This window comes from Leuciscus leuciscus (assembly GCF_965113295.1).
Source record: "Leuciscus leuciscus genome assembly, chromosome: 17".
In the NCBI taxonomy this organism is placed as follows: domain Eukaryota; kingdom Metazoa; phylum Chordata; class Actinopteri; order Cypriniformes; family Leuciscidae; genus Leuciscus; species Leuciscus leuciscus.
In genome coordinates, this window is record NC_138741.1 from 675,001 (window position 1) to 702,467 (window position 27,467).

General features: G+C 46.2%; 2 protein-coding genes across 4 annotated transcripts in view; one reads left to right on the plus strand and one right to left on the minus strand.

Annotated features, from left to right (window-relative positions):
* The window catches only part of nemf (nuclear export mediator factor), a 24,367-nt gene extending 4,727 nt beyond the window's left edge, over positions 1–19,640 (plus strand). The window contains exons 8-32 of one of the 2 annotated variants that reach the window (XM_082142438.1): positions 408–497; positions 614–687; positions 803–873; positions 962–1,037; positions 1,544–1,684; positions 3,144–3,352; positions 12,136–12,324; positions 12,396–12,459; positions 13,063–13,151; positions 13,228–13,331; positions 13,507–13,569; positions 15,816–15,986; positions 16,060–16,118; positions 16,199–16,316; positions 16,397–16,631; positions 16,749–16,791; positions 16,861–16,913; positions 17,292–17,418; positions 17,493–17,570; positions 17,663–17,836; positions 17,907–17,939; positions 18,055–18,152; positions 18,788–18,831; positions 18,937–19,016; positions 19,087–19,640. In XM_082142438.1, coding sequence (XP_081998564.1) covers positions 408–497; positions 614–687; positions 803–873; positions 962–1,037; positions 1,544–1,684; positions 3,144–3,352; positions 12,136–12,324; positions 12,396–12,459; positions 13,063–13,151; positions 13,228–13,331; positions 13,507–13,569; positions 15,816–15,986; positions 16,060–16,118; positions 16,199–16,316; positions 16,397–16,631; positions 16,749–16,791; positions 16,861–16,913; positions 17,292–17,418; positions 17,493–17,570; positions 17,663–17,836; positions 17,907–17,939; positions 18,055–18,152; positions 18,788–18,831; positions 18,937–19,016; positions 19,087–19,164 — 2,561 coding nt within the window. In that variant the 3' untranslated portion in view covers positions 19,165–19,640. The remainder of the gene's footprint in view (positions 1–407; positions 498–613; positions 688–802; positions 874–961; positions 1,038–1,543; positions 1,685–3,143; positions 3,353–12,135; positions 12,325–12,395; positions 12,460–13,062; positions 13,152–13,227; positions 13,332–13,506; positions 13,570–15,815; positions 15,987–16,059; positions 16,119–16,198; positions 16,317–16,396; positions 16,632–16,748; positions 16,792–16,860; positions 16,914–17,291; positions 17,419–17,492; positions 17,571–17,662; positions 17,837–17,906; positions 17,940–18,054; positions 18,153–18,787; positions 18,832–18,936; positions 19,017–19,086) is intronic. The other variant, XM_082142439.1, reaches the window with a different exon arrangement.
* Positions 19,337–27,453, minus strand: klhdc2 (kelch domain containing 2). Of its 2 annotated transcripts, none has more exons than XM_082142463.1 (14): positions 27,289–27,453; positions 26,495–26,710; positions 25,685–25,770; positions 24,879–24,996; positions 24,627–24,736; positions 24,420–24,543; positions 22,649–22,732; positions 22,485–22,565; positions 22,128–22,186; positions 21,949–22,058; positions 21,453–21,525; positions 21,290–21,377; positions 20,689–20,741; positions 19,337–19,919 (listed from the first exon to the last, which is right to left on the minus strand). In XM_082142463.1, exons 2-14 carry the CDS (start codon positions 26,696–26,698, stop codon positions 19,808–19,810), a joined length of 1,302 nt encoding a protein of 433 aa, XP_081998589.1. In that variant the 5' UTR covers positions 26,699–26,710; positions 27,289–27,453; the 3' UTR covers positions 19,337–19,807. The 2 variants fall into 2 exon arrangements, with proteins under 2 accessions (XP_081998589.1, XP_081998590.1); XM_082142464.1 differs by having other exon boundaries at positions 24,462–24,543; positions 27,289–27,451.
* Between the last annotated feature and the right edge of the window lie 14 nt (positions 27,454–27,467).

A 27,467-nucleotide genomic window follows, 5' to 3' on the forward strand; every position in this document is an offset into this window, starting at 1 on the left:
ATACACACACACACACTCATACACACACACTCACTCATACACACACACTCACTCATACACACACACTCACTCATACACACACACTCACTCATACACACACACTCACTCATACACACACTCACTCACTCATACACACACACACACACACTCACTCATACACACACACTCACTCATACACACTCACTCATACACACACACTCACTCATACACACACACACTCACTCATACACACACACTCACTCATACACACACACACATACACACACTCTCACTCATACACACACACTCATACACATACACACACACTCACCCATACACACACACACTCACTCACACACACACACACACACACACACACACACACTCTCAGACTACTGCTGCTGATGATGTTGTGTGTGTGTGTGCAGCGTACGGCGGACCGCTCATTGAACACTGCCTCATGGCCGTCGGGCTGCCGGGTCTCTGTAAAGTCGACGGCCAGTTTGATGTTTCTCAGGGTAAAGATGATTCATGCAAACCTATAAACCCGTTACGAGTGTGTGGAGGAAGTGTGTGTTATTACGGTCCGATGGAACTTCCAGAAGGAATTAAACTATCACTGTGTCGTTTTCAGGAAGTGCTAAAGTCCTGGAGGCGCTGCAGATGGCAGAGGACTATATGGAGAAGACAGCCGACTTCAGTGGCAGGGTGAGTGTCTGCTGACCGAGAGAGATCACATGATCGGGTTCTGACGCTCTGACCGAGAGAGATCACATGATCGGGTTCTGACCGCTGGTCTGTTTCTGTGTTCTGTCTCTTCAAGGGCTTCATCATCCAGAACAGTGAGAAGAAGCCGAGCATGAGTCCAGATGAAGATGATGAAGAGTTGCTCACGTACGATCCTCTGATAAACACACACAGCTTTACTGTCGAATGCAGTTATTAATCGCTTTTTTGTTAATTATGAATCTGTTTTTCACAGGTATGAAGAATTTCATCCGTTTCTCTTCTGTCAACATGCAAAAAGCCGCTATGTTGAGTTCGAGTCTTTTAACAAGGTTTGTGTTGGGTTTGTTGAGTGAATAATTGTGCAAGAGGTTTGCTGTGAAAGTGAGATGTGAAGGATGGTGACACACACATTAGGAGCAGTGAACACACACACACACACACACACACACGCCCGGGGAGCGATTGGGTTTAGCCGGTAACCAGCCGTCTCTGGGTGAGGTGTGACGACCATCAGGCCTCCGAGAACAAGAGCATCATAAACATGGATGTAGTCCTGCCCTGATGAAGCTGTTCCTCATAACAGATGTTACACAGTAATAACTGCACTGACACACATGACCCTGACAGTGTGTGTGTTTGAGACTCGTGTGTGTGTGTGTGTGTGTGTGTGTGTGTGTGTGTGTGTGGACTCAAACACATCTATCACAGAAGCAAACACACGTTATGAAGAAGCAGGAGGATGTAAAGTGTGATACGACAGTCTCTCAGAGAATCTTCTGAACTAAATAAAAACGAGGTATTTGTATCTCTTACACTGTATTAATGTGTGTGTCAGGCAGTGGACGAGTTCTTCTCGAAGATGGAGGGTCAGAAGCTGGACATGAAAGCTCTTCATCAGGAGAAACAGGCGCTGAAGAAACTGGAGAACGTCAGACGAGATCATGAGCAGCGGCTGGAGGCTCTTCATCAGGCGCAGGCGAGTCCACACACACACACACACACGGTTCTGACACACTCTTCATTTCAGCTCAAAATCCCCCCAGATCATTTATTATAGCTTGTCAAATTTTCCCCTTTTGGGTGTGAGCAAAAACGCGCCGCTTTTGTGTGTGTCCCTTTAAATGCAAATGAGCTTTAGCTCCGCCTCCGTTCAGAAGAGGGCGGAGCCTTTACACAAGCTTCAGAAACTCCGGCAATAGGAGGATCTTTGTTGACATCTTTGTACGCATGCGCGAGTGGTTGTGTGGCAACAAAACAAACAGTATTGCGGGCAGTAAAGACGCGACGAGCATTTTCAAGAGAGTTAGCGGGCGAAATCCACAATATATAAGCACTTTAACATCTGAAGACCGGAGGAGGTTTGGAGAGAAGCTCAAAATTTGTATTGGTGACAAAATCGAAGTTATTCAAAGCCCATATGAGATCTGGGATGACAAAAAACGTTGGTCCGACTTGCCCGTGTCTTGGCCACCAATCTGCTGGGGAGACATTTATTCTTATTTAATAGAAACCCCTGGACCCTTCACTCATGAAAGATTATAGGCTTTCAAAAGTCTGGAGGCCTATGATTATTTTGTTTTTTCGAAAAGTTGGGCCGATCTTTTCTGCCAAACAGAAAGCAGTGATCGTGCTAAAAGCAGAGGTTAGAACAGCCTTTTCTTTTGCTTTTAAGTTTTGCGATCCAGAATAGCCCATTTTGATGTGAGGAACATAGTCTGGGTGCTGTGGATCGCGGTTTGGGACACCTGAATCAGAACGCGAAAACATATGACTCGGTTGATTTGACTCAGTTTTATTATTTTTTTTATTCAATCTTCTATAAATACATAGTCACTAAGACTTAGGCCTACCATGAACAAAATGAGCCTCACAAACTCGATCAGTAACGTTAGCTGCAGGAATCCAGGCTTTCTTCGGAGCGTCCAGGTTCAATCGCCTAATTGCACGCAACCATTTCTTTCGTTTTTCGCGATCCTTTTCGGAGGGAATTCGAAAAAACTTTTTATCAGGCCCCCAACGAGCCGTACTCGACCACACAGCAAGAGTGAACCATCCTCTTCTCTAAATCCTCCTCCAAACGTGCAAAACAATCAAATTACAGGTATCTAGAGGTATCTAGCGGTGTTTCCTGCCACACGATTCCCATGATGCAACGCGACAAACATAAACAATGACGTCACAAAAGATCCGCCTATAACAAAACAGGACAATCTCACTCATCCAGAATCCCAGAATAACCAGTAGCGAGTGGGTTAACCCTAACCCTAACCCTAACCCTGGAACGCACCAATCAGCATCCAGGACCAGAGCGTCATTCTTTCTAATTACAAATAAAGATTACAGTAGGCATGTAGAAGATGAAAACAACAGGTGTCTGCTGTATGAAGTCATGCATGTGGAGTGGCTGACGTGTGTGTGTGTGTGTGTGTGTGCAGGAGGTGGACCGGCTGAAGGGAGAGCTGGTGGAGATGAACCTGTCGATGGTGGAGCGAGCGCTGACGGTGGTGCGCAGTGCGCTGGCCAATCAGGTGGACTGGGCCGAGATCGGGCAGATCGTGAAGGAAGCTCAAGCGGCCGGAGATCCTGTGGCCTGCGCTATCAAAGAGCTGAAGCTGCAGAGCAATCACATGACCATGCTGCTCAGGTGACACACACACACACACACACACACACACACACACACAGACACATGATCACATGACCATGCTGCTCAGGTGACACACACACACACACACACACACACACACACACACAGACACATGATCACATGACCATGCTGCTCAGGTGACACACACACACACACACACACACACACACACACACACAGACACATGATCACATGACCATGCTGCTCAGGTGACACACACACACACACACACACACACACACAGACACATGATCACATGACCATGCTGCTCAGGTGACACACACACACACACACACACACACACACACACAGACACATGATCACATGACCATGCTGCTCAGGTGACACACACACACACACACACACACACACAGACACATGATCACATGACCATGCTGCTCAGGTGACACACACACACACACACACACACACACAGACACATGATCACATGACCATGCTGCTCAGGTGACACACACACACACACACACACAGACACATGATCACATGACCATGCTGCTCAGGTGACACACACACACACACACACACACACACAGACACATGATCACATGACCATGCTGCTCAGGTGACACACACACACACACACACACACAGACACATGATCACATGACCATGCTGCTCAGGTGACACACACACACACACACACACACACACAGACATATGACCACATGACCATGCTGCTCAGGTGACACACACACACACACACGTGTTCCCCATTCCCAATTCCCCATCGTAAGTACACATTGATGGCCTAAGACACGAAACGAGCGGTTTGTGTGAGAAAACGAACAGTTTTATATCGTTTTTACCACTTATACACAGCCATGTCCGAGTGATCTGATCTGACGTGTGCACAGACTGGTGCATAGATATACACTAGATGTCGCCTTGTCTACGGCAGTTCATTGGAACAAATGTCTTTAAGGCGACATCTAGTGTATATATCTATGCACCAGTCTGCGTACACGTCAGATCAGATCACTTCGACATGGCTGTGTATAAAGCCTGGAACACACCAAGCCGACGGTCGGCCGTCGGGCAGTTTCCGTGCGTCGGCCGACTAAATCTTCTCAGTGTGTTCCGCACCGTCGGCTGAAATTGGTCCTCGTCGGCTTTGTAACGGCCGATTCGACATGTTGAATCGGCGTCGGGCCGTCGGTGAAAGAGGGAACTCTGATTGGCTGTTCAGCTTAGTGACCGAGTCAGTGCACGAGAATAATAGCAAAATAGCGAGCAAAGTCAAAATGGTACAGATAGAAGGCTGTTCTAATGATATGTCATCTTATCTGAGTGTTCCTTGGCGAATATTTCAATATTAACACGAGAGGAGTGGAATAAAGACAGTGTTTAGCAGGATTGATATTCAAAACGGTAAGCACGCACTGCTTTGTTTACAGTTTGTGTAACTGCAGCCGGCAGCGCCGGTTTCCCTTTTTGAATGACGAATATAGACGAATATATCTGCAGAAATAGACAGCTGCCTCATTTACACGCAGGCGCAGAACGCGCATTCTAGCTGACAGTCGGCTGTAGTTCTCTCAGTGTGTTCAAGTGCAGCTTTTTACCCCGACGCGAGGCGACAACACAGTCGGCTTTCATCAGCGCTAGTTCGGCTTGGTGTGTTCCAGGCTTAAGAGGTAAAAACGATATAAATACTGTTCGTTTTCTCACACAAACCGCTCGTTTCGTGTCTTAGGCCATCAATGTGTACTTACGATGGGGAATTGTTTAATTTGGACGACGGGGAATTGTTTTAATTTGGACTCTGTGCTTGTGTTTTGAGATAATGACCATCGACCTGCATTATATGACTGACAGACAAGAACGGTTTGACCTAAAAATATCAAAATTGAAACTACTGCGGAAAAAAAGACACCTACATCTTGGATGCCCTTGAGGTAAGCTAAAACATACCAAAAATTAATTTCAAAGTGAACTATCCCTTTAATGGCTACAACAGTATTCATGGATTTCATCCGGTCCCTTTCCACAGGTGTATTAATCAAGCACAATGCAGTCTGCATTCATAATCTAGGTGCTTGATTTTATACACCTGTGGAAAGGGACCGGATGAAACCCTTGAATAGTAGGCCTACAGACTCTCTATCTGTACAAATTGTTGCACATTCATTTAATTCTGAATTTTGCACACATAAGTTGAAAGGCATTTGTTCAAATCAAGTTCTCGGAAAATTGTGCGTGCATTTATTAATCATTATGATACTAAAATCATAACAAAGTGGGCTATGCTATGTACAAAAAAAATCAGATGAGCCCAGAACGCAATTACACGTTAAGTATTTTCCCCCCATAGAAAACCATTATAAGAACGCTTAATGTGGCTTAATGCAGATTAGAATGTCCCCTTATTATGTCGAAATAACGAGATATATTATGTCGATACTACTGCTGTGTCCACCATGGTTTCCACATTCTTGATCAGCGGAAACGATTTTTGCTTGTTTGGGATCTGACTGGCCAGCGTATTTGAAAAAGTTAAGCAAACTTTGCTGTCTTTTTGACATTTTTCCCCTGAGTGAAACGATCGAGGCTAACAGCAATCTCAACTAGCACAACAAGCGCGCAAGTCATGTGTCACCCATGTTCACATGTTCCGGCGAGTTCCGGCTCAAATTAAGCCCTGTGTGACACCCTTTTAAAATGTGAAAATCCTATTAATTTTGCTTTTTTGATTTGAATGTTCTTTAATATTTTCTTTAATTTCAGTTTATTATTTAGCTTGGATTATTTTAATACATCAAATTAATAATTCCTTGGGAGCATACGAATTGGATCACCACAAATGATCCGTGCTGAATTCGTCTGGTCTGACTCAGTTCATCATTGATTGGGAGAGAACAGTTCAAACTTACTGGCTGTGGAAATCAGTGGGCGTGTCTCATTATACTATAAGCAAAACGCCATAAAATAGCGCGCGCTCTGTGCAACCAAAACAGTGTTTTTTACGGCGTCATATGGCGAGATGAACGGCGTAAAACGCGGCGCTTTCCATGCACAATAAAACGCCGTCGAATATGTCGTCTTTGACGCATTTCGCGCGTTTTTTACGGCGTTTGTAATTACAACGGCGTATTTTGCGCCGTCAAATGCGGTTTAAAACGCCGTATTTGACGGCGTTTAGCTGTAAACGCGATTAATCAATGGCGTATTTCTGAGCCTCTTGGCTTGCCATACACACCTGATCACATGACCATGCTGCTCAGGTGACACACACACACACACACACACACACACCTGATCACATGACCATGCTGCTCAGGTGACACACACACACATACACACACACACACACACCTGATCACATGACCATGCTGCTCAGGTGACATACACACACACACACACACGTGATTACATGACCATGCTGCTCAGGTGACACACACACACACACACACACACGTGATTACATGACCATGCTGCTCAGGTGACACACACACACACACACACACGTGATTACATGACCATGCTGCTCAGGTGACACACACACACACACACACACACACGTGATTACATGACCATGCTGCTCAGGTGACACACACACACACACACACACACGTGATTACATGACCATGCTGCTCAGGTGACACACACACACACACACACACACACACACGTGATTACATGACCATGCTGCTCAGGTGACACACACACACACACGTGATTACATGACCATGCTGCTCAGGTGACACACACACACACACACACACGTGATTACATGACCATGCTGCTCAGGTGACACACACACACACACACACACGTGATTACATGACCATGCTGCTCAGGTGACACACACACACACACACACACACACGTGATTACATGACCATGCTGCTCAGGTGACACACACACACACACGTGATTACATGACCATGCTGCTCAGGTGACACACACACACACACACACACACGTGATTACATGACCATGCTGCTCAGGTGACACACACACACACACACACACACGTGATTACATGACCATGCTGCTCAGGTGACACACACACACACACACACACACACGTGATTACATGACCATGCTGCTCAGGTGACACACACACACACACACACGTGATTACATGACCATGCTGCTCAGGTGACACACACACACACACACACACACACGTGATTACATGACCATGCTGCTCAGGTGACACACACACACACACACACACACACGTGATTACATGACCATGCTGCTCAGGGGCACATTCAAGTTCAAAACGGTGCGCAACGTTTTGCTACGGTTTCCGGGTTGAACGTCATGTTTCCTGGAGACGGCGTGCACCGGTGTGCAACGGGGTTTGAGATACGTTTTCTCTTGTTTGGTGGGTGTGTCAGAACTGCAGTCCAATCAGCAGCAACATGTATATAAAACACGCGGTGTTAAAGTGAACTCGCACAATGTGTTCGATGCAGCTCGGTATACGCAACAACTGAGGATATTAGAAGACATGTTTGTCGTAAGTTTTATTGTAAAAATATAGGATATCAACAACATAATGATGTAGTTGTTTATATTTTAGCTTCATTGCAAGTGTATGACATTTAGTATAGAAATAAACAATGGTAATTAAGTGCTTTTCCTAAAAATGAGAAAGAAAATACAGGGTATTAAAACAGTATGACCTACAAATAAAGTCAGTATGTGAGGCTAAATAGATGTATTTTAGTCTGAATTAGGTAAGATGTGTGCTTCCATTTCAGTTTCAGCAATCCCTTCACTCGATTGGGATGTTCTCTTTTGTTCTGGGCGGCAAGTGCAGTAACTGTAACATCGAGCATATTTTGTAGTATTAAACACATATTTATACCGACTTCATCAGGCTCAGAAAATTCTTCACAAAGAATGAGCCTTCTCAGCTGCCATAGTTGCAACTCTTGCGTCATCAGAACAGTGTGTTCAACGCATCACCGTTTCTGTTTAAAAAACGTTGTGCAACGTTTTGTCGGGGCTGAACGCAGCCCAGGTGACACACACACACACACACACACACACGTGATCACATGACCATGCTGCTCAGGTGAGACACACACACACACACACACACACACACACACACACGTGATCACATGACCATGCTGCTCAGGTGAGACACACACACACACACACACACACGTGATCACATGACCATGCTGCTCAGGTGAGACACACACACGTGATCACATGACCATGCTGCTCAGGTGACACACACACACACACACACACACACACACACACACACACACACGTGATCACATGACCATGCTGCTCAGGTGACACACACACACACGTGATCAGATGACCATGCTGCTCAGGTGACACACACACACATACACACACACACACACACACACACACACACACACACACACACGTGATCACATGACCATGCTGCTCAGGTGACACACACACACACACACACACACACACACGTGATCACATGACCATGCTGCTCAGGTGACACACACACACGTGATCACATGACCATGCTGCTCAGGTGACACACACACACGTGATCACATGACCATGCTGCTCAGGTGACACACACACACGTGATCACATGACCATGCTGCTCAGGTGACACACACACACACACGTGATCACATAACCATGCTGCTCAGGTGACACACACACACACACACGTGATCACATGACCATGCTGCTCAGGTGACACACACACACACACACACGTGATCACATAACCATGCTGCTCAGGTGACACACACACACACACACGTGATCACATGACCATGCTGCTCAGGTGACACACACACACGTGATCACATGACCATGCTGCTCAGGTGACACACACACACACACACACGTGATCACATGACCATGCTGCTCAGGTGACACACACACACATACACACACACACACACGTGATCACATAACCATGCTGCTCAGGTGACACACACACACACACACGTGATCACATAACCATGCTGCTCAGGTGACACACACACACACACACGTGATCACATGACCATGCTGCTCAGGTGACACACACACACACACACGTGATCACATGACCATGCTGCTCAGGTGACACACACACACACACGTGATCACATAACCATGCTGCTCAGGTGACACACACACACACACACGTGATCACATGACCATGCTGCTCAGGTGACACACACACATGTCATTCTCATTCTTCTTGGAGATTTCAACATTGATCTTTTGAAACATGAATCAAATTCCTCTATTGAGTTCTTAAATACAATTTATTCTTATTATTTCTATCCACTTATTGATAAACCAACAAGGATAACATCGGCAACCTTAATTGACAATATACTAACTAATCATTTTGTAAATTCAATCATATCAGGTGTAATGCTTACTGATATTTCAGACCATCTCCCTGTATTTCTGCTTTTTACAAATTCTCAGCAAAAAAAGTCAACCTATAGTATGAAACATCGTAGACTTACTTTTAAATCTGTTGAGTCTTTTAAAAGGTCACTGGCTGAGATATCATGGAATCATGTCTTTGGACATCAGGATGCTGAAACAGCTTATCAGACATTTATGAATATGTTTTCATCTTTGTTTAATAAATGTATTCCATTGGTACAGAGTAGAAGTAAAAACAGAAATATTTCTAAGCCATGGTTTACACCTGCATTAAGAAAATCTTCCATTACTAAAAATAAGTTGTATAAAAAATCTCTCATTAGCCCCACACCGTTAAACACTGCGTACTATAAAAAATATAAAAACAAATTCAGCAAAGTTTTAAAAGATGCCAAGAAAAAATATTTTTCTGAAAAGTTGGGAAATTCATGTGAAAACATAAAAAAGACCTGGAATGTTATAAATGAATTATTAAATAAAAAACAAACAACTCGAGGAATTCCAGTTCAGTTATCCGATGCTATCGAGATTGATCAAAACCCCATCGATATAGCAAACGGTTTCAATGATTTCTTTGTGAATGTTGGTCCTTCACTGGCAAAAAACATTGTGAATACAGGAAAATTTACTTCACAAATTTTTGATTTGCCTCATCCTTGTTTAAATGAATTTGATCCTCCAACTCCTAATGAAGTGCTTGAAATCATATTAAAGATGAAGGACACAGCTCCAGGACATGATGAAATTAGAGCTAGTCTCATAAAGAAAGTAGCTTCCTCTATTATTGAGCCTGTAACTTATGTTCTCTCTTTGTCACTCAAAACAGGCGTTGTACCAAGAGATCTCAAATTAGCTAAAGTAATTCCCTTGTTTAAGTCTGGAAATTCACATTTATTTAACAATTATCGACCTATTTCACTTTTACCTTTTTTTTCTAAAATACTCGAAAAATTAGTTTATAAAAGGATATTAAAACACTTGACAGAAAATTTGATCTTTTATGATCACCAGTATGGCTTCAGAGAGAACATGTCTACAGAAATGGCTCTTTTACAGTTTGTTGACAAAATTACAAAAAAATCTGCATGAGAAAAATTACACTATTGGTATATTTTTAGACTTGTCGAAAGCATTCGACACAGTAAATCATAATATTCTTTTAGCAAAATTAGAAAATTATGGCATTAAACATATAGCCTTAACTTGGGTACAAAACTATTTGGAAGAGAGAGAGCAATTTGTTTATGTTAACAATTTGAGCTCAAGTAGGGGAAAACTTTTATGTGGGGTACCGCAGGGGTCCATTTTGGGACCTCTAATATTTCTAATTTATATCAATGATTTAAGAGTTGTTTGTAAAAATGTTATGCGACTCATGTTTGCAGACGATACATGTCTTCTATTATCTCATTCTAACATTGACACATTGATAAGAGAAGCAAATGAAGAATTACAAAATATTTCTAAATGGTTTAAAGTTAATCAACTCTCTCTTAATATACAAAAAAACTAATTTTATGATTTTTAGCACAAAAAACAAAGGAGACTGTCAGGACATAGAGGTATCAATTGATGGTTTAAAAATTAGCCAAGTGAACCAAATAAAATTTTTAGGTGTCATTGTTGACCAAAAATTAACCTGGAAATATCATATTCAATATGTTTGCAGAAAAATAATGAAATCTGTTGGTATACTGAGTAGAGTTCGCTCTTTAATTGATATTTCATGTATGAAAACATTATATTACAGTTTAATCTATCCCCACATTCTGTACTGTAATATTGTTTGGGGTGCAACATGCCAAACATATTTAAATAAGATTTTATTAATACAAAAGAAATTCTTAAGAATTATGAGTAATTCAAATAGATTGTCATCATCTGCTCCGCTTTTCATAAAATATATCATTTTGACAATATTTAATGTTAACATCTATTGCATAAATATTTGTATGTATAAGTATGTGAATATGACAAATATTTTGCCCAGAGCTTTTAATAACTTTTTCATGTATTCTTCGGATGTTCATGCCTACTCTACAAGGCGCTGCAAAGATTTTTATCTTCCTTTCTGTAGAACTACAGCTAATCAATCTACACTGAAATACAGAGGGCCTTCCCTCTGGAATCATTTAGACCCTGCTTTAAAGACTAAAACCACTCTAAACTCTTTCAAAAGAGAGCTGAAAATAATGTTAACATGTAAATAAGTTTTTCTTGTTAATTTGTTATATTAAAATGATTGATGTACTGATTAAATTGTCTTGCTTGATCATGTAATTTTATATCCATTTAATGAGATTTTGGGGAGGTGGTTTTATGACCATGCTGCTCAGGTGACACACACACACACGTGATCACATGACCACAGCGCTCGCTCACTCACTCCTCCTCTGTCCCTGCAGAAACCCGTATGCGGCTCCAGAGGACGGAGAGCCGGAACACACGGACTCCAGGACCTCTGAGGAACCAGCGCCGCTGAAGGGCAAGAAGAGCAAGAGCCGGGATAAAGGGCCGAGGGGAAAACTGGACAAGGACAAACCGGTTCTAGTGGACGTGGATCTGAATCTCTCGGCTTACGCCAATGCGAAGAAGTGAGTGTTCGTGTGAGTAACGTGAGCTGATGCTGAATGACTCTCTCACGGAAACATCACTCTCTCCACAGGTACTACGACTGCAAGAGAAGCGCCGCCAAAAAAGAGCAGAAAACCGTGGAAGCGGCACAGAAGGTGAGACGACACGAGACGACAACACGAGACGACACGACACGAGACAACACGACACGAGACGACACGAGACGACACGAGACGACACGAGACGACACGACACGAGACGACACGAGACGACACGAGACGACACGAGACGACACGACACGAGACGACACGAGACGACACGAGACGACACGACACGAGACGACACGACACGACACGAGACGACACGAGACGACACGAGACGACACGACACGAGACGACACGAGACGACACAAGACGAGACGACACGAGACGAGACGACACGAGACGACACGACACGACACGACACGAGACGACACGAGACGACACGACACGAGACGACACGACACGAGACGACACGAGACGCCACGAGACGACACGAGACGACACGAGACGCCACGAGACGACACGAGACGACACGACACGAGACGACACGAGACGCCACGAGACGACACGAGACGACACGAGACGCCACGACACGACACGAGACGACACGACACGAGACGACACGACACGAGACGACACGAGACGACACGACACGAGTGTTCATTATCAGCTGCGGGTTTGTTAAATGACTCTGTTTTGTTTTTTTCTCGATTCAAGGCCTTCAAATCTGCTGAGAAGAAGACCAAACAGACACTGAAAGAAGTGCAGACGGTGACCAGCATTCAGAAGGCCAGGAAGGTGTACTGGTAAAGCAACGTGTGTTGTGTGTGTGTGTGTGTGTGTGTATGTGTGTGCTTCTCTAATCCAGCACTCTCTGGGCAGGTTTGAGAAGTTCCTGTGGTTCGTCAGCTCTGAGAACTATCTGATCATCGCTGGACGAGACCAGCAGCAGAACGAGATGATCGTCAAGCGCTACCTGAGAGCAGGTGTGTGTGTGTGTGTGTGTGTGTGTGTGTGTGTGTGTGTGTGTGTGTGTGTGTGTGTGTGTGTGTGTGTGTGTGTGTGTGTGTGTGTGTGTGTGTGTGTGTGTGTGTATGTGTCCGCTCTGAGGCTCCAGGGTTTCCCATGATGCTCAGTTTCTCTGATGCTGTGTTTCCTCAGGAGACGTGTACGTTCACGCAGATCTGCATGGAGCCACAAGCTGTGTGATCAAGAACCCGTTCGGTGAGGAACCCGACATGTTGTGTTGAGTAACGGTGATCTGATGTTGTGTTGAGTCAAGGGTTAGGATCTGGTACATGTCAAGTCAAGTCATCTTCATTTATACAGAGCTTTTAACAATGTAGATTGTTCCTAAGCAGCTTTACAGAGATAATAGGAAATGTAAAGTAAAGTGTTTAGGCTTTACAGCAGCTCTAGAATAAAGTTACTGTCCAGCTAAAGTTAGTTTGATTGAGGCCTTCACAGGGGAGAGACTAGTGACACTTCAGAGTGTGTGTGTGTGTGTGTGTGTGTGTGTGTGTGTGTGTGTGTGTGTGTGTGTGTGTGTGTGAGAGTGTGTGTGTGTGTCCAGTCGCAGATCTGGATACAGCCTGGATCCGGCGGATTGCGGTAAACCTCGGGATAAACAAAGACACTAAAAGTAGCGTAGATGCCATTCTTCTTATGATGTAACGAGTACATCAGGATTTATGGGAAGTGTTCCCGGTTCCGGCTGACCTGATCTATGCAGCCTAACATTGAATTATAGAAGTCTATAATGTGTTATGTGAATGCTAGGTCAAAGAGATGTGTCTTTAATCTGGCTTTGAACTGACAGAGTGTGTCTGCTTCACGGACAATGGTAGGAAGACGGAGAAGGATCTACCGCCAGCAGTCGATTTTGATATTCTAGGTATTATCAACTGGCCGGAATTTTGAGATCACAATAGACGTGAAGGACTATAATGCGTTAAGAGCTCGCTCAAGTACTGCGGAGCTAAACCATTTAGTGCTTTGTAAGTAATCAGCAATATTTTAAAATGTATACAATGTTTAATAGGGAGCCAGTGCAGTGTTGACAGAACTGGGCTAATATGGTCATACTTCCTGGTTCTGGTAAGAACTTGAGCTGCTACGTTTCGGACCAGCTGTAGTTTGTTTATTAAGCGTGCAGGGCAACCACCCAGTAGAGCATTACAATAATCTAGCCTTGAGGTCATGAACGCATGAACTAATTGTTCCGCATTTGTCAATGAGAGCATATGACGTAATTTAGATATATTTTTAAGATGGAAAAATGCGGTTTTACAGACACTAGACCAGAGTCCTGCACGGGTCCGATTTTGTAAACCCGCACCCGCCCGTACCCGCAGTGCTTCAAACCGCATCCGACCCGTTATCCGTCAACAGCACTAATTAAAATCCACACCTGACCCGACCCGCTTAAAATAGAACCGACACCCGATCCGCACCCGAAATAAAATCAGTTTAGCCAATCACATTATAGACACAATTACAAAAAATTGTATTGCCAGGTCATACAGAAGTTATTACGACAATTAACACAAGGACAACTTCAGCCGAAGCTGTCAAAAGGCCGGTACATGAAGAACATGGCTAACGTTACCACAAAACTGAGTAGCCTAACAGACGCGGCTACAACACTATATCTGCCACGCAATTTCGTCTAGCCTATCTGACAATTTTGGGTTCAAACACAGGGCGCACCACACATACTGAACAGTGTTAAATTTGAAAAATACTGTTCGCTAGAACTGCTTGGTTTGTTACCACAGTTATCTGCGTGCTTCCTCATCGATGAAGTTCCACATTTGCGGCTATCCAACACGAAAATGCAGCAAAGCCTTTCACAATATTGTTTTCTTCAGATAACTCCAAATTTCTCCCACACACTGGACTTTTTGAAGACGTATTGTCGACAACTTTACAATCTCCACTAGCTATTCTTTTCTTCAACTCCTCAGCATCCATCTCGACTGCAAGCAGATCGCGCGCGCGGTTATGAGGAATTTTTAAAACTGAAAGTAGCCTAGGTAACGTTATAGATCCTGGGAGGGCGTGGTGGCGCGTGGGCACAAATAAACTGATGTGGATTTTCAATTATTTTATCAACTTGAAATACAGGAATATTTTTGTAGATGTGTTCCTAAAAATATGCATATATTTTTACGTTTGCGTGTGATTGTTTTAAACCCTTGTTTCGACCCGTGTCCGACCCGCACCCGTATCCGACCGTATTTTTTACCCGTTTGATGAAAATTTGCGGGTCACCCGCGGGTACCCGAACCCGTGCAGGACTCTACACTAGACACGTGACTTTCAAATGAAAGTGTGTTGTGAAACTGTCCGGATCAGGTGACTGAACTCAAAGCGACTTGACTTAAGAATTATTACATGTGATCAGTTCATGCATGACGGGGGAATCGACCCCGTGACCTTTGACCTGTGCTAGTGCTCTGCTCCCTCAGGCCAGCCGGTTCCCCCCCGCACGCTGACCGAGGCCGGGACGATGGCCGTCTGCTACAGCGCGGCGTGGGACGCTAAGGTCATCACCAGTGCCTGGTGGGTCCATCATCATCAGGTCACCAAAACCGCTCCGACAGGAGAATACCTGACCACCGGCAGCTTCATGATCAGAGGTCAGAGGTCAGCTCATCTGCAGACTCACTGTATGGGGAATATTACTAAATGTACTGTATGGCTTTTCCACAGGGAAGAAGAACTTCCTGCCTCCATCATATCTGATCATGGGCTTCGGGTTTCTGTTCAAGGTGAAGCCGCTGTTGTTCATCATCAGTTATCAGTGGTCATGTGATCATCATAGTCAGGACTCTCTTCTTCTGCGTTGCAGGTCGATGATCAGAGTGTTTTTAGGCATCGCGGAGAGAGGAAGATGAAGACCCTGGATGAGGAAGAGGACGTGGCGTCCAGCACTGCAGACCTTCTGGAGGAAGGAGACGAACTCTTAGGTTCATGAACATCATCATCATTCATCTCTCCTCGTTCTCAAGCCTCCGTGACATACTCAGACTCGTGTGCTGTGTCCCAGGTGACGACAGCGAGCGTGAGGAAGAGGAGCAGCGTGAGGAAGAGGAGCAGCGTGAGGAAGAGGAGCAGCGTGAGGGAGAGGAGGAGCGTGAGGGAGAGGAGGAGCGTGAGGGAGAGAAGGAGCGTGAGGAAGAGGAGCCGCTGACCGAGAGCAGCGTCAGAGACGAGGAAGAGCAGAGCGCAGAGATCAGCTTCCCCGACACCAGCATCTCACTGTCACACCTGCAGCCCAACAGGTGTGTGTGTGTGTGTGTGTGTGTGTGTGTGTGTGTGTGTGTGTGTGTGTGTGTGTGTGTGTGTGTGTGTGTGTGTGTGTGAGATGATCGCTTCAGTCCATGTGTCTCTTTACACAGAACTCTTCAGACCGACGCCTTCACGCAGGACGAGTTGCATCAGGTGACCAACTGATCACATGACTCCATTTGAACTCAATGTGCAGATGTTTAAAGTGTGTGTGTCCTGCAGGCAAACGCAGCCGAGGCTCATGGGAGAAAACACCTGACGGCCAGACAGCGCAGGTGAGACCACACACACACACACACACACCTGATGGCCAGACAGCGCAGGTGAGACCACACACACACACACCTGACGGCCAGACAGCGCAGGTGAGACCACACACACACACACACCTGACGGCCAGACAGCGCAGGTGAGACCACACACACACACACACCTGATGGCTAGACAGCGCAGGTGAGACCACACACACACACACACACACCTGACGGCCAGACAGCATAGGTGAGACCACACACACACACACACACACACCTGACGGCCAGACAGCGCAGGTGAGACCACACACACACACACCTACACACCTACACCTGGCGGCCAGACAGCGCAGGTGAGACCACACACACACACACACTAACGCCTGTCGCTGTCATCAGGGACATGAAGAAGCCGAAGCCGGAGAGCACGGGTGACCCCGAGGACAGCGGCGCCGCAGATCCGGAGACTCCCAGCGTGACGGAGCGCAGGAGCGGAGCCGAGCCGCCGCTGAAGAGAGGACAGAAGGTGATAGAGCATCAACACCGTCACAGGTCAGGAGGTCAGGGGTCAGTCCACTGATGTGTGTCTGTTTCCCTCAGAACAAACTGAAGAAGATGAAGGACAAGTACAAAGACCAGGATGAAGAGGACCGAGAGATGATGATGAAGTTATTGGGGGTCAGTCTGAGTTTCACATGCGTTTATCAGAGAATCATACGAGCTCAGAGAAATATCCTCAGTGTTCGTCTCTGTCCTCGTCATGAACACAGTCCGCAGGATCCAGCAAGCAGGAGAAACCAAAGAAGGGCAAGAAGGGAAGAGTGAAGGAAGAGCCGGTCAGGAAACATCCTCCTCCTCCTCAGAAAGCGGTTCTGAAGCCCGAAGCCGTAAACATCATCCGGACGAGCGAAGACACTGAAGCTGCGGACGACCCCGACTCCAGGGTACGCTCACCGGTGGGAGACTACACATGATCTGTGGTGTTTCTGTTACTGAGCTGTGATTGTGTTGCAGGAGACGGAGGACGTGGACAATCCTGTGGCTGAGGTGAGCGGAGCAGGACAAACAGGAAGTGTAAATCAGACTTCCAGTCTGAATTATGATGTATAACTGAGCTTTATTAATGAATATGTGTGATTGTGAGTGTGTTGTTGTGTATCAGGACGTTCTGGACTCTCTGACCGGCCTCCCACACCCGGACGATGTGCTGATGTTCTCCGTGCCCGTCTGCGCTCCCTACATGGCACTCGCCAACTACAAGTGTGCTTTCAGGATTCAGTATTAGCAGATTCACTTCATCAGGATTCAGTATTAGCAGATTCACTTCATCAGGATTCAGTATCAGCAGATTCACTACGTCAGGATTCAGTATTAGCAGATTCACTACGTCAGGATTCAGTATTAGCAGATTCACTACGTCAGGATTCAGTATTAGCAGATTCACTTCGTCAGGATTCAGTATTAGCAGATTCACTACGTCAGGATTCAGTATTAGCGGATTCACTACATCAGGATTCAGTATCAGCGGATTCACTACGTCAGGATTCAGTATTAGCGGATTCACTACATCAGGATTCAGTATTAGCGGATTCACTACGTCAGGATTCAGTATTAGCGGATTCACTACATCAGGATTCAGTATTAGCAGATTCAGTATTAGCAGATTCAGTATTAGCGGATTCACTACGTCAGGATTCAGTATTAGCAGATTCACTACATCAGGATTCAGTATTAGCGGATTCACTTCATCAGGATTCAGTATTAGCAGATTCACTACATCAGGATTCAATATTAGCAGATTCACTACGTCAGGATTCAGTATTAGCAGATTCACTACATCAGATATGAACACATTCTCAGAGCCTAATCAACAATCTGCCCTGTTTTGACTGCAGGTACAAAGTGAAATTAACGCCAGGGACTCAGAAAAAGGGCAAAGGTAAAGATTGGTTTTATGTGATACGTTAATGGTTTAAGTGTGTGTGTGAATGTGATGTAACGAGTTTGTGTGTGTGTGTGTGTGTGTGTGTGTGTGTGTGTGCAGCTGCCCGTACAGCCGTGCTGAGCTTCATGCGAGGGAAAGATGCCAGCGCTCGAGAGAAGGACTTGTTCCGGAGCGTCAAGGTATTTGCAGCTCGTGTTTGTGCCTCTGATGATTGGCCGGGATCAGTCATGTGACGCTGCTGTTTTACAGGACACGGATCTGTCCAGAAACATGCCTGGGAAAGTGAAGGTGTCGGCGCCGAACCTCTTAGCAGCGAAGAAGAAGTGAAGCGGGAGATTCCCGAGCGCATCCCATCATGCTTTGAATCGCCTTTTCAAAGACTGAATATTCACAGGTTGTGTTTTATGACGGAGAACGACCTACGCTTTGTGTTTTAAAAGCAATTCATTTCCCTTCAACTCGTTGGATTTAATAATAAATAAATCAAAATGACAGTATAAATGTGAACACTGCTTCATTTATTTTCCACGTTGGAAAAATCAAAAAAAAAAAAAAAAAAACAGATCAATACAACATTTTGGCTTGTTGTACAAATCCTGACTAGGATCAGAGTTGTGATGAATCATGGGAATTATATGGTCTAGTTTCAGTAAATGTGTGAATCAAAGGTTTGAGAAACAGATTTCAGTTCATTCCTCAGATGTCGGTGGTGTTCTGTACACAGTGTTGATTGTATGCGTGCAAGTGGGAAATGTTGTTATAAACTGTGAGGAGCAATAAAGAGCAGAAGCGTTTGATGGTGACGAGCTTTAATGGAGATGTGCTGTTAATAAATGAGTTTGAAGATGTGGAAATCAGTTCCGGCATGGTGGTTGTGTTGTCTGGCGGAATAAACCATTTTCTGCTACACGAGTCTCATGAAAGTCTCTGGCGATGGTTTTCCACATGTTCTGTCAGGTGTGATTGTCTTCTAGGAGTGTCCCATGATCCTCTGCTGCAGCTGCTGGAGCAGGGCTTTGGGCAGAACGTCCCACGAGTGCTGAAGAAGCTCCTGGTGCCGGACGGCCACGTCTGAACACAGCCTGAGGAAACACACACACACACACGATCAACAGAGCCTGATGATAGATACACACACACGATCAACAGGGCCTGAGGACACACACACACACACACAAACACGATCAACAGAGCCTGATGATAGATACACACACACGATCAACAGAGCCTGATGATAGATACACACACACGATCAACAGAGCCTGAGGACACACACAAACACGATCAACAGAGCCTGATGATAGATACACACACACGATCAACAGAGCCTGAGGACACACACAAACACGATCAACAGAGCCTGAGGACACACACACAAACACAATCAACAGAGCCTGAGGACACACACACACGATCAACAGAGCCTGAGGACACACAAACACGATCAACAGAGCCTGATGATAGATACACACACACGATCAACAGAGCCTGAGGACACACACAAACACGATCAACAGAGCCTGAGGACACACACAAACACGATCAACACAGCCTGAGGACACACACACAAACACGATCAACAGAGCCTGATGATAGATACACACACACGATCAACAGGGCCTGAGGACACACACACACACACACACACACACAAACACGATCAACAGAGCCTGATGATAGATACACACACACGATCAACAGGGCCTGAGGACACACACACACACACACACACACACAAACACGATCAACAGAGCCTGATGATAGATACACACACACGATCAACAGAGCCTGATGATAGATAAACACACACAGGACGAGGCGGTGAGCGTGACGCTGTGGAGAACCGCTCACCTGACCAGAGATTTGGGCTGAACCGTGAACACCAGTAGTTCGTTGCTGTGAGCCTGTTAATACAAATGAAGGAAGAAACAAGTGTTTAGACTCGAGCAGAAATGCAGGATTCATCCTCAATCTGTGAACCGTTCTACACTGAGACGCTCTTGTGTTTCTGTTTGCCTCCAAACTACAGGTGCACGTTTGTTTTCTCCTCACTACCTCTGTGTTGCCTGAGGAGATACAGCTGACGAAACCACACAAACCCGGCCCGGTTCAGCTCCGGCTCAGCTCGCTATAAGCGCTCCGGCTACTCGAGTAGATCCAGAGTTTGACCAACAGCTGAGCGTGATGAGTGAAGCGAACAGCCGACCACACCCAAGGTTTGATTCACTTATGAAAAATATCATGAATGTAAACGCATTTACATGGCAGGAATAAACTCTCTCAGTTTGAGAACCAATCCAGAGTTTGCTCAAGCTAATCTCACGTTCTCCTGGCAGGAACGACTCCGGCTTCAGCATTAGCATTAGCATTAGCAGCATTTAATAACAGCATTTAATAGCAGCCTAATAACAGCATTTAGTTATTAGGGAGTTAATATGGATATTTTACTCACCGCTTGTTGTTGAGAGAGCAGATTATTAGCACATCCTCCAAACACAAACACTTCCCCGTCAGCACCTAAACACGCCGTGTGCCACAGTCTGCAGAAAACACACATGAGACCGGGAGAACGACACACACATCGAGATCATCAGTGACAGACGAGGAAGGGTCACCTGGGTCGCTGAGTGTGTTCGTGATCAAACGTGCTCCACTCGTTCGTCCTCACGCAGTACAGCCAGGCGTCGCCTGCAACACACACACACACCGATGAAGCTGTGCTGTCAGACACACACACACACACACACATTGATGAAGCTGTGCTGTCAGACACACACACACACACACACACACACACACACATTGATGAAGCTGTGCTGTCAGACACACACACACACACATAAACTGATAAAGCTGTTGTGTCACACACACACACCAATGAAGCTGTGCTGTCAGACACACACACACACACACACCGATGAAGCTGTGCTGTCAGACACACACACACACACACACACACACACACACACACACACACATTGATGAAGCTGTGCTGTCAGACACACACACATAAACTGATAAAGCTGTTGTGTCACACACACACACACACACACACACCGATGAAGCTGTGCTGTCAGAAACACACACACACACACACACTGATTCCCTCACTCAGTGTCTCTCGGTCGGTGGTGAATCCGCCGAACAGGAACAGATGGTCAGCTGACACTGGGGTGAGCGAGTGCCAGGACCGGCCGACGGGACCGTGTTGAGGAACACACCTGAAACACACACGCTTTAGTGTGTGAGCTCGTCACAGATCTCTCAGCGGTTACACTCACTGAACGCACATCTCACTCCATTCCCACGAGTCCAGATCGAGGCAGTGCAGATCATTCAGACGCTGATCCTGCGGAGCAAAACACCGAGCGTCAGAACTCTAAACATGCTAGCCTATGCTAATGATCATAGGAACACTAGTAGAAGTGAGTCTTACACACACACACACACACACACACACACACAAACAGTACACACTAACCCGACCCCTAAACCTACCCATCACACACACACACACTAACCCGACCCCTACACCTAGCCATAACAGAAAACTTTCTGCATTTTTCCATGAGTCTGTGTGCATTCAGGTTTAAGTCCACAACGGGATAGAAAAACATGTACACTCTGAAATACTCACACACACATACCATGTAACGGCCTCCGAAGACGAAGCCTCTGTTGCCGATGGTTGCACAGGCGTGAGCGGCCCGTGGCGTCGGAGTGTTTCCCTGTACGGGCACACACAGTGTTTGAGCTCATCACACACAGATCCTGCTGCAACACCACATTAGATCAAGTTTAGCTTTAGCACCTTCGTGATTGGCTGACTCCACGAGGACGTCTCCAGATCCAGGATGTGTATGTGATTGTTCCAGCCTCGTCCTGTTTGGTTACCCTGAAAAACAGCACATCTGAGTCTCGTCTGTCACAAACACACTCACACACACACACTCGTGCGCGTAGACACGATCTCAAATGAAGAGATGTCTCATCGATCGCAAGTTCAGTATGGCGTACCACAAGGCTCAGTACTAGGACCGTTGCTGTTCACTCTGTACATGCTACCCTCACACACACTCACACTCTGTACATGCTACCCTTGGGAGATATCATTAGGAACCCTGGCATTAGCTTTCACTGTTATGCTGATGATACTCAGCTCTATATTTCTTCACGCCCTGATGAAACTTACCAATTAACGGAATGTATAGCTGATATAAAAATTTGGATGACCAGTAATTTCCTACTACTTAATTCTGAAAAAACAGAGTTTCTAATGATTGGACCAAAAACCTCTGCACGTAATAATCTAGAATACTGTCTAACACTTGATGGGTGCTCCGTCAAGTCTTCATCGTCGGTTAGGATGTAGTCAGCTTGATCCGGGCCGTATCCAGATCAGATGGAGGACCTGCGCCTAGACATGACCACAACACATGATGTAGTCAGCCGGATCCAGGCCGTATCCAGATCAGATGGAGGACCTGCGCCTAGACACGACCACAACACATGATGTAGTCAGCTTGATCCAGGCCGTATCCAGATCAGATGGTGGACCTGCGCCTAGACACGACCACAACACATGATGTAGTCAGCCGGATCCAGATCAGATGGAGGACCTGCGCCTAGACACGACCACAACACATGATGTAGTCAGCTTGATCCAGGCCGGATCCAGATCAGATGGAGGACCTGCGCCTAGACACGACCACAACACATGATGTAGTCAGCTTGATCCAGGCCGGATCCAGATCAGATGGAGGACCTGCGCCTAGACACGACCACAACACATGATGTAGTCAGCCGGATCCGGGCCGTATCCAGATCAGATGGAGGAGCTGCGCCTAGACACGACCACAACACATGATGTAGTCAGCCGGATCCGGGCCGTATCCAGATCAGATGGTGGACCTGCGTCTAGACACGACCACAACACATGATGTAGTCAGCCGGATCCGGGCCGTATCCAGATCAGATGGTGGACCTGCGTCTAGACACGACCACAACACATGATGTAGTCAGCCGGATCCGGGCCGTATCCAGATCAGATGGAGGACCTGCGCCTAGACACGACCACAACGCATGATGTAGTCAGCCAGATCCGGGCCGTATCCAGATCAGATGGAGGATCTGCGCCTAGACACGACCACAACACATCCCTGAAGTGTCAGCAGAGATTGTGTCAACCAGACTCTCCCCTGTGAAGTCCTCATCGACACGATGCGTCTATACCAGCGTGACTCCGATCTTCAACCAGATGGAACTGGATAAAATTCTGAATGTTCTGATCCAATCTGACCTCTGACCTGTAATGCTGCCTGGATCATAATCACACACTGATCGCTCGTTGGCCAGAGGAGAACTGAGACTGAGTCTGGGTTCTCCCAAGGGTTTTTCCTCCATTCTGTCACTGATGGAGTTTTGGTTCCTGTCACTGTCGCCTTTTTTCGCCTTTGTCGCCATTGGCTTTTGGCTTGCTTAGTTGGGGACATTTAATTTAATACCGTATTCAACAATATTAGTGACTTGACTTGACTTACTCACACACACACACTCACTCACACAAACACACTCTCACTCACATCTGTGCCACGCATGACGTCTGCTGATGAACACGGACTCACCATCAGCGAGTTCTCATCAAGCTCAAACGTTCCTCTGTGACCGGGCTGTGCGGTGTAGCCGTAGCCTCCGAAATACACCAGCCTGTGGAAACAGAGCAGTGGAAGTGTGTGTGTGACCTCGCTGATGACATCAACTAGTGTCTGACTGGCCTGATGAACTCACACCTGTTTCTGTGGACCCAACAGCCCAGCTTGTCTTTGCAGGTCGGAGCCAAACCCGTCAGACTCATCTTCTCCCAGCGGAGCACAGGCGTTCGCAGCGGCAGACGGTAAACCTGAGAGAAACACCAACATCTGGAGCTTCAGACACACACACCAACATCTGGAGCTTCAGACACACACACCAACATCTGGAGCTTCAGACACACACAACAGCGCAGAGATCATTATAGTGTTCGTGTCGTTATAAAGCCTCACTGTGTTGGTGTTTCCTCTGGCCTGGTGTCCGCCGAACACGTACAGAACTCCGTCCACACTGGAGCCGCAGCCGCCCGACATGGAGTCCGGCACCTCGCCCTCGGAGCGTTGCATACGCCTGAACACACACACACACACACACACACCGTCAGCAGCAGCTCGAGCGCCTCACACACACACACACCGTCAGCAGCAGCTCGAGCGCCTCACACGCCTGAACACACACACACACCGTCAGCAGCAGCTCGAGCGCCTCACACGCCTGAACACACACACACACCGTCAGCAGCAGCTCGAGCGCCTCACACGCCTGAACACACACACACACACACACCGTCAGCAGCAGCTCGAGCGCCTCACACGCCTGAACACACACACACACCGTCAGCAGCAGCTCGAGCGCCTCACACGCCTGAACACACACACACACACACACACACACACACACCGTCCGTTAGCAGCAGCTCGAGCACCTCACACGCCTGAACACACACACCGTCAGCAGCAGCTCGAGTGCCTCACATGCCTGAACACACACACACAAACACACACACAGTCAGCAGCAGCTCGAGCGCCTCACACGCCTGAACACACACACACCGTCAGCAGCAGCTCGAGCGCCTCACACACACCGTCCGTTAGCAGCAGCTCGAGCACCTCACACGCCTGAACACAGACACACACACACCGTCAGCAGCAGCTCGAGCACCTCACACACACACACCATCCGTTAGCAGCAGCTCGAGCTCCTCACACACACCGTCCGTTAGCAGTGTGTTCCCTACAGCCCGCGTCAGGGAACTCACCATCCTCCTGTCTCCATGTTGTAGATCCAGATTTCATTCTTCGGCAAGTACAAGTCAGTGAATTCAGTGGCTTCAGCATCTGCATTCTGATAAAAGGACAGAATTATGTTTACAGAGTTAGGGTGAGATGACCCTTCACGTAAGGGATAATGTACATCCAGTCGGTTGATATCTCAGAATAAACCCGACAGGGTGATCAGGATCAGGTCTTGCATCAGCCTGAAGGGGTTTATTCTGAGATAACACACACACATACACACCTGAAGGGGGTTTAATCTGAGATAACACGCACACCCCTGAAGGGGGTTTATTCTGAGATAACACACACACACCTGAAGGGGGTTTATTCTGAGATAACACACACACACACACACACACACCTGAAGGGGTTTATTCTGAGATAACACACACACACAGAGACACACACCTGAAGGGGGGTTATTCTGAGATAACACACACACCCCTGAAGGGGTTTATTCTGAGATAACACACACACACACACACCTGAAGGGGTTTATTCTGAGATAACACACACACACATCTGAAGGGGTTTATTCTGAGATAACAACCAGCTGGATTTACATTATCCCGTTTATTACATAGATACTTGCCACATAAATAAATAATTAGACACGAAATATTGAGTTGAAATATTTTACTTTCATTAAACGCAAAGCTTCTGCGGATGAGCCTGTGTTTCTGTTTTCAGCAGTTGTTATCTGGGAATAATATACCGCTGGATGTGTGATTGACCAGAATCAAGTATTCCCCAGAGCCGTGTAATAAACAGTATAGCGTCTGGTGTTATACCTTATATCCTCCCCAGACGAACATGCAGGAGCCGTCGGTGACCGCGATGTGTCCGCTGCGCTCCGCTGGACTCGCTCTGGACACACACACCTCCTCCTCCTGCAGCCAGAAGCCTTCGTCCTCCTCGTCCTCCTCGCCTCCTGCGTCCCACTCAAACTCACGCTCATCCTCATCCTCCATGTTCTGAACAAGATCTTCTTCCATGTCAGACCGTCACTAGAATGAAACACATTTCAATGAAGCATCAACTCAATGTTCATCTGCAGGCTGCTTTTACACACACAGACTCACTCACACACTCTCACATACACATAAAAACACACTCTCTCTCGCATACACACACAAACTCACTCACACTCACTCTCTCTCTCACACACACACACTTCTTCCATTGTTCACACATATCTTCCATTGTTTTTATAACAGGTTATACCCAGCCCTTAAACCAAGCTACTACAGAAACAGACCAGTAAAATATCCTCACTAGTCGCTGTATAAGTGAGCTAATCTGGCCCTCACAAGCAAAGTTACAGTTAAATAACGCACTATGTATTACAATCCCATCAGAACAGAAAGACGTCAAACGTGTTTCGTGTATTTACAATATGGATACACTCCTTAAAGAGCTTCATAAGTCCTGTCAGTGTGACCACATACTAAACAATCCGTTTCATTGATAATAATCAGTTGTATTATTGTATAAATCGAGTGAGTTATCTTCACTGGTCGTGTTGTTTTGATTGAGCAGCTGATGCGCGCTCACCGCTACAGTCTAATGACAGAAAACTACTCACACGAACGGAAACTACTAATGCTGTCACTTCTGTGTGATAAACGAGTGGAGAGTCATGGAGAGTAGCTTGTTGTCATGAGTAGCGCTGCTCATTTGATTTAAAACTATTTTTAATTCAGAAAGGCCTCATCGGAAATATGTTTTGGTAAAATGATGCCGCCATATTGGTGAGGTCAGTCA